The sequence below is a fragment of the Colletes gigas genome, unplaced genomic scaffold (genome assembly GCF_013123115.1).
Source record: "Colletes gigas isolate AHSC1104 unplaced genomic scaffold, ASM1312311v1 Colletes_gigas_Sc00001, whole genome shotgun sequence".
NCBI classification, from domain to species: Eukaryota; Metazoa; Arthropoda; class Insecta; order Hymenoptera; family Colletidae; genus Colletes; species Colletes gigas.
In genome coordinates, this window is record NW_025106630.1 from 10,506,707 (window position 1) to 10,520,040 (window position 13,334).

The 13,334-nt window shown below is 46.0% G+C and overlaps 1 protein-coding gene across 1 annotated transcript in view; it reads left to right on the forward strand.

Moving 5' to 3' along the window:
- The first annotated feature begins 451 nt into the window (after positions 1–451).
- The window catches only part of LOC122405236 (serine protease inhibitor dipetalogastin), a 32,366-nt gene continuing 19,483 nt past the window's right edge, over positions 452–13,334 (forward strand). The window contains exon 1 of the mRNA XM_043409825.1: positions 452–1,025. Within this exon, the coding sequence (XP_043265760.1) occupies positions 971–1,025 (55 nt within the window). The 5' untranslated portion in view covers positions 452–970. The remainder of the gene's footprint in view (positions 1,026–13,334) is intronic.

The following is a 13,334-nucleotide window of genomic DNA, read 5'->3' on the forward strand; positions in this document are numbered from 1 at the left end:
AAAGTTGAAGTAGTTACTGAGTGAGATAGGCATAGTTCGTTAATATCTTTCGAGATAGTTATACCAACGTGCAACTCGTTTTTTATTGTTTGCACATGACACCCTGAGACTGTTTGATTCTGACAAAAGATCGTCGCGTTTGGTATGGCCGTGGATCGCGAAGGAGTAGGAGAAACCGTAAGGCGCACGAGACCCCGTAACAATGATCGGATAGAAACTTGGAACGTGGAGCGTGTGGTATCGGAACAGGTCTCGGTGGCACCATTAACGGGCGCGGGACATCCCTTCGAAGATCGGAAAAGTCCCGGAGGCCAGAAAGGCTGGAGGCCCGTTTCCGCGTGGCCGTCGAAGAAGAGGTCGAAGACGAAGAATAAGTCGTCTGTTCTGGCGGAGGAGGAAGAGCTGGCCTAGAAACGACGGTTCTCCGATCTCCGATCGGAGTTGGTGGGTTTTCAGGCTTCTTCTCCCCTCGGTGGGTTCTCTCTCGCGTCCAGCTGGCCCCCCTCGTTTGACCGACCGTCGTCGACGACGATGGTAATGGTAAATGGCCCGTGGAGAGGCTCTCCGGTCCGCGCCTCCACTGGAAACGGGAGCACGCCACGTGAAAGTAGGAAGGGGAGGCTATAGCCGGACCGACGTCGCTTCGTGCGCCTCAGTCGTTCGTGGACCTCGAAGGACGATAGAGGTCGAAGAGGGCACGCTTCCTCCTCTCTTCTTTCCTCTTCACGGCTTCGCCACCCGTCTGCTCTCCTTCCACGAAGCATCTTTTTCCCGCGCGCCAACGGCCTTATCCTCCTTAACGACCCGGTGGCGAGACACCACGAACGTCCACGCAATAAGATAATCGCACGCAGACGTCCGCCCACTGCGCACCGAGAAAGTTGTCTCTTTGTATACGTCCTGTACACGCTGGTTTTACGATCGTGGCAAGAGCCATCCGAACGGATCTACGTCGACAGTATACCCGAGGATGCAACGTCACGTCTCCCTCGTCGTCGGGATCGTCCTGCTGTGTTGCCTCCAAGGTCGGTATCGCTTTTAACCTTCGCGCGCCCACGATCCACCGATCGTTCCGCACCGGTGAAAGTCCGCAACAGGTCGCAGCCTCGTTTTCGTTTCCACGGCCCCCCCCCCTCGCGGTACCCCCTCGTTTTCCGCGACCTTAACGCCGCCGATCGGGGCCGAGAAATTGATCGACGACTCCGTTTCCCGCGCCGTCCCGTTTAATTTCAACGGTTTCACGGTCGGCTAATTGAGAAACAAATGAACTCCACGCGTTGCACCGACAGACGTGGGCCCCCATTCGTTACAACGCCCGCGAACCGCTCCAACGGCCACGGGCAGCGGAACCGTTCCCTACGGATCCCTCCTCGGATGCCTAACGGGTGATCGATAATCGCGCTTAAGTAGTTACACGGCGAAATATTAACTCTTTCGTACCTGATCGACTTTCGTTGAAAGATATTTCTCGTCTCTTTGTAACGCGTTCAGTGCCGTGACGATCGATCCACACCTGGTAATTGTAAACTTCAGTCTTCGCGTAATGATTCGAAGAAGTGGAAGATCCACGTATGTTACGCTGAAACGCGATTTTTGCTTTCAATCGCGATCGACGGTGCGCGTTATTCGGGCGGGAATTGATCCCCGTACGAAGTGGGTCAGTTAACCGACCGCAAAGTTCAAAGGGCCAACGGAGAACGAGGGAAAGCGCGAGGAACGTTTTAACGAGTTAACCCGAATCTTACGGAATTCGCGCGATTCCCAATTCCAAGTGAATTATAATACTCGCCACGCTGGCTTTTTCCGGGAACTTTCGTGTCAGTTTTTTATGCCTTCGCGAAGACGCGAATTATTCGCGTGCTTGGTATTCGATAGTTTTTAAGGTACGTAGTTTATTTCCATGGGCAAGGTGTGTTTGAATGTTAATCAATTATTAATATTCTCCTTCCGACTGGTTCGAGATTTACGTACTCGTTCCTTCATGCAGGATGTATTAACAAATATTAGTGTAAAGTGGAAAATGTGGGAATGTGTGTTATCTAGCAGTAGTTACAGGCAGTCTTGATGGGTACAACACTAATCCTCGATAAAGCTCGCTTTTGATGGCAATTATTTACCGTGGTTTCGGTGTGATTTTATTTGAAAGTAAAGAGATTGGATTCAACGGCTGGAGAATCCTCTATATGCTTTCTAATCGGAGCATTTAGGTTAATATTCGCGGAGAGCGACAGGTACACAATCGTAAATAGTTCGTAGACCATTTTGTACTGGAATGTTCAACCCAACGATTGGATTTTTACTTTTCTTGTTACTTCTTCTCATACGATTCGACGTTTGAGTTATGCACAAACCGTGTTTCGTACAGATTTTATAACCGTGTTATCAGGGTGATAAACCATTACAAAATGCAGTCTGGAGTTGCAATTGTAATAGTTAATCGGATTAAATTTTGCTCGCCTCTGTCGCTGACCCGTATGTAGGTCAGTACGGTTTTGAATCATGGTTTAGTCGAATACAGAACACGTATCTTCTATATCTGCAATCCGAAAGATCTTTCAGGATCAAAGAACGTGGCAACCATGAACAGTCTGGTAAAACCTCGCGTATGGAAAACTGTCCAGGAACGAGCAGTCCATATAATATTAGCACACCAATTTTCCTCATCGCCTTATTGATTTTTCACTCAAATAACCAGAGTTCAAATCAAAATAATTCGATCACCCAGGGGTTAGAATTTCGTCGAAATAAATGAAGTTCTGCCGTACTTCGAAAGGACAGTAGAATATTTTTTACTATGGAAACCTATCGAACAAGTTAACACACTCTGAATATGTACAACGTTACTTAATAAATGCTATTTGAACTAATAAAATTGATATCTATTCATAAAATATAGAATTGCAACTCTTCGAGTCGAACAGCTGAGACTTGGGGTCATCAAAGTGTTAAAAAAGACACTGATCAACGAAGTACGATTGCAATTGCATGGCGTGGCTATCCGACGATCGTTTATCGATGCATTCGTCGCGATCGAACGATAGATGAACCGCGGATGACCGATATGGCAGCACGTGTTCCGGTTTGGTCGCGTGACTCCGGCCCCGAAAAACGTGTTCCCGGTTGCCTTTTGATCGGGCGTTGCACGCGCGGTCCTCGCGCGCGAGAAGCAACAAAACCGACTCCTTCCGGAGCGACGCCGATGCTCCTGTATCGACATCCAGGCTCTCCCTTTTTCTCTTTTTCTCGGCAAATGGCTTTGGTCGGAGCACCCATTGAATTCTCCGCAGGGAGCCCGGTATCTCTCCGCGGCCAAGTGCGATGCTCTTTCAACCGGAGGGGGCACCAGGAGGGGAGGGGATAAAAAAAGGAAGGACCGAGATGGTTTTTCGTTTTAATCTCCCGCACGCTCGCAACGGCTCGTGCACGAGGGCGAGTTCCTTCCTCTTCCTCTCGCATTCTGCGATCCTCCCGGTGCCGTACAGTGGCGTCACTCGATCCGATTTACAGATTTTATTACGCGTAATCGACCCCCATTAAACAAACTTGCCATTCAAATTAAAATATCGAGCATCGAAGCTTCGTCACTGGATTAAATAAAAATTTCGCCGCATTGTCCTTTTCCTGGGACCAACTTAGGAACAAGTAGAGTCGCAAAATGGCGTTCCCCGCGCTCGACGATCGAATTTCCATCGCCAAGAATGAATATGGCACAAAGTTGTACAAAATATCCGACAAGACTCGCGTTTATCGCCACTTCATCGGGCCTGACTTTCAATTAATCCAGCGAAAGAAACCCAAAGAGTTTGTCATCGTTCTCTCACGGGCGCTCTCCGATCGAGCATTTCTGCATTCTCACGCGCTGAGAACGATGTCGTTCCGAGATCCTATAATCTTTAATCCCCCATTCGCAGTCTTCCGCCGTTAGGGCGTAATGGGCCTTCGCAGTCGCATTACCGCGAGTATGCAAAGGGTAAAGTTCTCCTTCAACCAACGCGCCTCTATTTTACTGTTCTCCAACCTCTTTTACTCCGAAACTCGCATCATAAAACGTACCGCGACTTCTCGATTTCACATCATTTGCAAAATTAGCGTAGAATATTTAACCCCTTAGCTTGCAATGAACAAGACGTCTCAGAGACGCGATAAGTCTACTTGGCACGCACAGTTGGAAATTAAATCGTAAGGCAAGTGGTTAACACGTTGACTGCCACACAAAACTACGATTTTAAATAATTGTAAACTGCATAACTTAAAATCCGTCTTTGCTACTTATTTTCGTACGTTGAACTTCGTCCTATACAAATTTATTTAACATTTCAATTTCAATTTCAATTTCAGAATGAATTGTTTTAGTTCCATAGTGAGAAAGTCTTGTCATCCATATATGGGTGACGTGGCAGCCAAAGTGTTGAAGTAAATATTGTTGGATTCCAACACTTTATTTAAGAAAAGAAAACTCGTACAATTACGTCGACTGGAAGACTAGACACTTTCTGTCCGTTTTTCGGTATTGCAGGCGTTTATGTGTTATTGGTAGAGATGGGTAGAGGTAGGGACGATGGTCAAGGGTACGAGGTTCAGGATGAGTAAGGATTAGAAATCTGGACTAGGATGTTTTGGATGAGTAATGTTTGCGAGGTGACGGAGTGGTGTTTGGTCGTGTTGGTCATCCAACAATATTCTTTGCCACATGCAAATTATAGAGTGCATCCTGAAGAAGGTCACTCGGAGTCGAAACGCGGAGGTTTTTGCACGATGTCGTTGCTCTCGTAACCGGAAAAAAAGTGTACCGCTGTTCTATCAGGGAGCAGAGCGTTCGAGGCGTTTATAATTTGTGACACGACAGGCCTGTCCGTGCCGACGCGCGTAAATTTAGTATGCTAATCGTCTACTAAAACTCGCTCGTTCCGTCCAGTCCAGGAATTCGCGATTCGGTGGCAAAAACCAGTCGAGCGTCCTCCATTGGTCTATTCGCGATATCGTCGAGAAGAATTACGGCACGACGCCTGGGCAATAATGCGATTGCAATAGCGAATATAACACGGGCGTAAATATAATATGCTAATGTCGAGAAGCTTCAGGGAAATTTTAATCCATTTTATGGGGCCCTTCGTCGAGATCGTGATTTCCTAAAAATCGCGCGGTCAGGACGTTCGACGTGCAACACACGCATGCGTTGATCGCTAGATCGCCTCCGTGTACAATGTGTTTTATACGCACGATGTTTATTAAAACCTGTTTGTCTATTTCGACGAGCAGCACGACGAAAATAGGCAACATTTTATAACGAAACCAACGCGTTGCAATTTGTTCCATCGAACATTCTGATTTTTATTCGACAAGTAACGAGACAAACGGTCGTGTATCTTTTATTCCGTATTCAATATTTCTAAATGAAAATATTGAACGAAACTTTTGTATTTTATTTATCTACTATATATAGATAAATCATTTAGATTTTGCTGATCTTTGGTATACCAGAACGTCTTCGTTCAAGTCGCGAGGGCTCCGATTGGCAGACGGCGTGTCGCCAATCGGGATCCAGGACGTGTTTCGCGACTTGTCTCCAGCGAATCTACACGTCCCTGAAGTTTGCTCCAATTTTTTTTCCTTTCCTCGGTGTATATTTTTACCCCGACGCTTGTACATACGCGCGGCAGCCACGTGATTGAATAATGGCACGCTATAAACTCGTTGCACGCGTGTACTTACGTACGCGCACGAGAGTGGTCCGAGATGTAATAACGGACGACAGAAGAATGGGGAAATTTATGCGAACCTCCGCGGGGGGAAAAAAAAAAAACGAAAGAACGGTCCAGATGTCCCCCTTCTCGTGGAATTTTTGCGACCTCGGGTAGAACGTACCATCGAGATGTATTATCAGTCGCGTGAAGTCTCGGAGGTGAGATTCTTCCATAAATTTTCAAAGGAATGCAATTTTTAACTGGTTCCTCGTTACCGATCGAATCGAAACTCGGCTCGGAAATATATAAATCTGGCCACGTGCTGCACGACACGTTCCGGTCGACCAATTCGGAATAATAGAAACGGAAATAAGTGCAGCGCGGGATGACACAGTGACATCTATAATATAATTGTTACACGGTTTTACGGAGGTATAAAATTATTCGAGGCACGGATCGACCAATCGAATCGGTATAAATAGATTATTACGTATTTTCTTTTGTTTTATAAAGGACTTAAATTGCAATGATTATGTAAAATAGGTTGGAAGTATATGCATACACTTATTGGAATGTGTAGGGTGGACTTTTTGGAGCGACTGTACACGCCCATTGGCGCACACAGGGGGGGGCACATGGAGGCAATTGCTCCCCCCATACTGCAAATACCATTTTTTAAAGACAAACTTCGAACGAGGATACTCCATTTTATTTTATTTCTAACAGCAACAAATGTTAATTCGTTTTCACAACTCTTTTTCATCGCGAGTTTTTTTTGTCGAGTCCAGTCGATCGACAGAAATATAGAATCATATCTGGGACTGTAATACGAGCACTACCGTTGGAAAATAAATTATTATCAATAGTATTGCCGATAAGAACATATAATATGCCCGAGCAAACGGACATGCCCCAGTTGTCGGTCACTCGGCGCAGTTCTTTTTCGATATTCTGAAAACAGGTTGTATTTGACGATAGCTGCGAGTTTCGCGGGATAATTTGTTCCTTCCAAACGATCATAATTTTTCTCTGGTTAGCATACGTAATATCATCTTCGTAGATTTCATTACAAGCCTCGAATAAACGTCCCCTCTTAAAACAAAACATCCACGGTGATTTCGTATCGTCTGTCGTGGAACAATAGAAAGGGGGGTGAAATTCGTGCAATTTAGTTTCGATCGAATGTCAAAGGACACGCGGTACCCCTTTGACGTAGCGACGGTTTGCCAGCGTTTGTTCTGATCGTGAATCGCGTCACGTCGATCCGATTCCTCGGTATTGAAAACGGTCTGGTCGTCCGGGGAGTCGCGAGGCTGCCTCAATAAAAGATGATCTTCTAAAAGCGTTACGGTTTCGGTTCACTGACTCCTCGACGCGTTCGGATTCCTCGTGACCCGGTTACGTGTCGTCCCTCGGGAAAAACCGTCGTCGTCGCGGACGAGACCGACGCAAAGAAAACGGAAAAGGGTACGGTGTGTTCACTGGCTCTTACGCCGTCGTTCCGTCGACTATGAAACGCATTTTCACAGTCGAACGACCATCCGCGTTCGACGTACCGGAAGAAGGGCACGCCATCCGCCGCCCACCCTCGCGCCAGTCGCGATCTTGCGTTTATTAAAATATGGATTAACCAACCACCTGATGATCGAGAAGAAACTTCGTCGGTCGAACCGGCGAGTTAGTCGGAACAGACTGTCGCTTCTAATTAATTCGTTGCACGACGGCCACCGATAATTACGAACGATTACGTTGCCCCGTAACTCGTCGTGTCTTTCGATCGTGATCTTCTGAAAAGCGGGAAACGCTGCACGCGTGCCAATTAGCGTGAGCCTGTTCTAATTGCATGTATAACGGACAATCCGTCGGTCAGACATCCTGTTCAGCGGTATTCAAAAGGAAATTCAATTACCTCGTACGCGTATCGAAACTGTAGCGCGGGGCGATCCACTCTGCTCGCCATCGGGCGGCCATTTTTGATCGTGAGTCGAATTTGGTAGATTTTAGGGGTATGCAAATGCGCTTCCATCGTTCGAATATGCAAGTTTTGCACTCTATATTCACCCCTCTGCGAATCAAACGCAGAGTACGAGCACCTAACGCGATCTATATGGAATTTATTATATCTTGAGCTTAATTGTACATGAAATTAACGTTGGAAACTTGCTGTTTTTTGTATTAAATTTGTTGGTTATAGTTTATTTCAAAAGACGAGAGCTGGTATTTATTAGCGAGTTTTCAGCCGCGTCGAGCAGCCTGCAGGGATTTCGTTGGTTTTCGAATGGTTCGCGTAACGGGAAACGTCCTTTGTAAAAATGGAGTTAACGTTTCCAGGGACTGAACGCATTCTGGTAGAACGATTCCGCCGATCCGGGGTCCCGGTACGCGTCGGGGCAAAGTGTTCGTGCCTTCCATTGTAGCGTCGGGACACAGCGTAACGGGAGGGCACACGAATTCTGACGGATCGTCGATAAATCGTTCGAGCGGCTGAAAAATTCGAACCGTGTGAAACTTTTTCTTTTACTTTTTCGACCACTCGACTGCCTGCGATTGGAAACGTCGCTCGACCACGCCCCCCGTGCGAGTGTCGTGTTTTTTACCGCGTCCTTCGTCATTCCTTTCTTTCGAGAATCGTGCGGACGTTGGTTACCGTTACTCGAAAATGCTTAGAAAATATTTGTACGGCCTGGTTCTGTGACATCGAAACCGAGGCATGCCGCTACGTTTCTTGTCCCGCCACTTACTTTCGGTCGTTTCGATTGCCTCCAATTACGTGGCGCTATAATAATCGTTACGGCGATGCAACGCCAGAGTGTTCCTTAAATGGATCAAACAGTCGAATTTAAAATACGATGGACGTCTTAAAAACAAGTGACTTGTAATTGTAATCTCTCCGCTGAAATATTTGGTGCAAAACGGTATAAAATGAACGATAAAATCGGAACAATTGTACGTCATTCATATTAATTTTTTAGAGAAAATCAGAGAACATATAATATTTTTTTTTCACGAAATTTTCAAGATCTCCAAGTATTCCCATCAGCTTTCAAGCGGTTCTCTAAATATTTATTTGTCAATTACGATGTTGCTTTTGATTTGCTGAGCTACCATTCGTGCAATAACTCTCGACAGTTCTAGATACAACGAGATATTTAGGCCTCCTCGCGGAGAGCATTCCTCGGAGAGAGTGGCATAGAATTCTAATAAAGATACGCCTCGAGGTTTCTGTTGCGTATCGTTGCGTGTAAATTCAATTAAATCCAAACGTTCGACTCTGGGGAATATTCGCGTTAAACGAATTGAAAAAAAAACACAGTCGGCAATTGGAACACTCTTCCGTGGAATCGCTTTCTTTAATTTCACGAACGTTTTCGACGCGAATCCGGTCTACTTGCGGAATTAACAACCCCGCGAATTAATCGTACGAAAGCATAAACTCGGATTATACTTTCAGCGTTTACGCTTTGAACGTTGCTATTTTCTAGCGTGGATTTCTCAATTCGCGTTCGAAGAAGGCCGGCATCGATGTAATCAATTAACGCGTTCACTATCTGCGCTGGTGATCATGAATTCTACTGAATAGTCGACGATATTTTCAATAAAAATAAATACTCAATCTTCTTCTTCAAACAGTATCGATTATTGAGGCCCACAAGTGGGTCAGTGGACAGCGAACGTGAAAAAATATTTGCTTCATTAGTCTAGATTGTGTTTTGCATAAATTGATCGCATCCACCGCGAAAGATCGACTCCCATAAGAACGATCTAATGGGTGTTTCCCCGGCGTTGCAACGCTAAGTGTACCCGGGCTATTAAGCCTATAACCACTTGATCCGGAGATCAAGAGCATGTTATCTACCCCCGGCTGCTACAGCATCAGGGTTTAGGCTCGGAATTACTAGCTCCTTCGACACGTCGTATCGTCCAAGAAAGCTACTTAAATAACACCATCTTGTTTCCCAGCACAAATTAATTGTAACGATCCTCTCTCTTAGCTCTTTTTCGGTCTGGTCAGACTTTTCGTTCGCCCTTTATATGCTCTCATATATTCTTCAATTACCGATGCAGATTGCATAGGAGGAACTATTTCGATGCTTCCAGGTTCTCAACACGTTGGCTGCCATTTTAGTTTTCCATTTCCAGAAGTATCTTCGTTGTTCGTTCTTTTGACGTACCTATTAGGTATTAGTCTTTCTCAAATTCAAAGCATCGGTCACCGGTGACCACCACGGCTCTCAAAGCGATAAAATATGATTCTGTAGTTGAATTCTCGTGGAATTGGAGTAGATATATTTCGAGAGTAAATCATGGTGATAGACTATTAGACTATTTTCATGGCGTTCGCGATCCTCTCGGTGCCATCGCTAGTCCCGTCGCGTAACAGCTTCTAGTTGTAACCCTCGCGCGAAAGTCGAACTGCTGAGTAAATCGCGGCGCGGAGATGCGTGAGTACGATTTTATGCTAAGTGGAAAGGTGTCCGTGCACCATCGGGCACGGAGCACGCACGGCAGATGCTATCGGAACACAGTTTCCTCGTCGTGTGGTCACCCGGGCATTTGCGCGGCTCCTAGGAAACGTAAATTATTCATTAAACCCGCGGAACGAATCTGAGTCACGTTCTCGTTCGCCTTTGAGCGTCGATTTTTCATCCCGCTGCCCGACAAACCATCCACCGCCGCCTCCAACCCAGAAAATCGACTACCCCCCTTCAGCCAGAGTCGAGGAAATCTAAAATTTTATTCTTAGATCTCCAAAGAAATCCTTAGCTAGCTTTTAACTTAAACTTCATCCTGGTAGCAGAGATGATTAGCTAAGAAAGCTTGCGACTCGAAGGACCACCCCGTGATGGGGACTAAACCAGACGAAATGGTTTTCTATTATTTATGCAATATCACTTGTTGCAACGAGTTAACTTCCTATAGAAATTCCAACCAGGTTCGATGGACCTTCTTCCTTCATTTTTTGTTTCTCTGAGGGTCAAGTCCGTTTTTCTAGCTATCTCTTTCAGAGTCGATTCTTCTCGTACGCGCCGTTTCGTTCGCACAATGAGGCCCCGTGCCGAGTTTAATGGAACGTATCGGGGAATCTAGTACAGCCGACAGAGTCGGATTCACTAGTCACGGCGCTCTTCTGGCTCGATTTTTCTCCGCCGATGGACCATTTGCTTCTCCAGCGTCATCCTATCCGACGCGAGATTTATCAGCGACCGTTGAGCGACTGCGCGACGTGCGCCGTATTTAATTATTAATTGAACGCCAGGCAATCTATCTTGCCACGGTTCGTTGAAACTAACTTCACTCGCGTATAAAAGATTTTTCAATAACCCTTTCCCCTCGGACCATCTGCGCCGCCATAGCCACGACCAAACGGTAGTCTCAAACACTCTTGCCACACGAATATTACAAATTTGGGATTCCCTTTTCCTATACGCAATTTTCCAAAAGATTTTCGACGCGTCTCAGCCTCTGTACTTGAGTCATCAACCTCCGTGATCTCCGGTCGAGACCTCGAAACGTTTCTTGCGCGAGTTAGGCGAAGCCTCTTATAGTCATTTGGCCTCGAGTCGCGGAGAAATCTCCATGCGAAGAAAACGTCATCCAGGAAGTGATGCATGTTCCTCTGCGATTCCATTCTCACGTGTTTTATAATTGCCTATGTTTCGAACGAAATTTAGTAAACGTCTTGATAAACGAGACGACCGTTACGAGATTATCTCTCATAAAAAAAAGAGAATATACGACGCGATACGTATGTACGTATGTAGTACCGTGGTCGAAACGGTACTCGCTCGGGGTCGGATTTCAGTTATAAATTCGCGGCGATTGCGGCGTGGCGGTCCCCGCTCGCGTTTCATAATTCAAGATCCGTTTCCCGCGGCCGTTATTAACGAGTTCTGGTCCCTCTCGGTCCCAACCGCGCCTCTGACCAATATTTAATACGTCGATCTCTTCGTGCTCGAACCCATAAAACGGAGGGGGTGGAAAGCGTACGTAATTGCCATTGATTAAATTATCCGTGCGTTTCGTTAGCGCCCTACTTTCTTTCTCGGACGTTCGAAGAAAACGTCACATCTATTAACGCCACGACACGGCCTCACGTTTCACCTCGCGCGACTTTCCCGAGGCTCGCGATGAAAGGCTTTCGAGTTCGAGCCGTTTCTTAATCAACGGATCTCCGAGTATCGAGGTCTGAACATAATCGATTCGAACCGTTTCCATTCCGAAATGAGACGCGAGCGTTGATATTATCGTAATTTATTTATCTGAGGCGATAATCACCGGGGGATATTGGGTCATTGAGGCAATTGAGTGATCCAAGTTGGAAAATTCGAAAGGTGAAATATGGAATATAAATATGGGTTTTATAATCGATTTTTCTAAAGACGTTGAACAATCTTTCGTCGTCCAGAAGAGTGGAGATTACGAAATAGTAGAATCACGTGCGGAAACCGCTGGTTCGAGACAGTGGTAGGACGAGATTCGCGCGTCAGGTCTACGAAAAAAGGACGCGTTGACAAAGAAAAGACACTGTGATCCTAATAACAGCAGGGATAGGCGCGGGGTTATTATTAGTATCCAGGTTTAGACGCGCTATTAATACGCCAACCTGTTCGACTCGTTTCTCGGTCTACTCCTGCCAGTCAACTATTATTTAGTCGAACGTGGCATCGAGCATCGATATTTTCGATAAGATCACCGTACGAGCGACGTACGTCTACTCTGTGATAACCGGCTACTTTATTATGCAACGTACGCAGAGCGACGGCCTATCGATGGTACCTGTTCGATTAATAACCAGTCGTTGCGCCATATATCGTGGTTAAACGCGATAGTTCCTATTGACAAATGTTCCATGTCATTGGCGTTCGATTTTGACCGCATTGAAATCGGCCATTGCTGCCACGAACCCTCAACAATAATTTACTAGGCGCAAAAATAAGCTTTAAATAATCTTCTATTCATGGACGTCGAATTTCGAAAGTTTTACCAAGCAACCGAGTTTAGAATATTTATGGGAGGCTTGTTATTAATGGTAGGTCTGGGTTAGGTGGAAAACATTAATTCTCTGGGCGGGGCAAATATTATTACAAGCAAATGAATCTCCTCAAGGTCATGGTTTTCGATATTTCAAGATCACCGTCGTTTTTCCAAACGGGATTACACGTTTCCGCCATTACGGTGCACTCGGGCTAACGCCGTGGCAAACACAGTGATGCATCGCGGCGCGAACCTCGGAATGACCTTTACTATTTCCCGCGCTCAGGATCATTCGAAAGTCATGTCGCGATAGATCACTTTGGCATCGGTTATACCTAATACCGTAATAAATGCGCAGTCCTGTTTCTCCTCTACCTAGAGACGATCTCGAATGGGGAATAGGCGATCGTGATACTTGCGCTCGAGGCACTCTATTTTCAGTAGTTTTCAACCCGAGTTATGCTAACTAATAAAAAAGAGAAAACACGTCCGAAGTTTCACGGATATTACACCTCCCATGATCGTTCGTTGTTCCGCGTCGATGGGTCGTTAATCATCTTTGTGTATCCTCCGCGAAAGATCGCTATCTGCTCGGGGGATCGATCGGTTCCCCCGAAAAACGAGAAGTCACCGTTTTAATCATCGATCCGACGAGGCCGGTCCCGTCGATTTGCT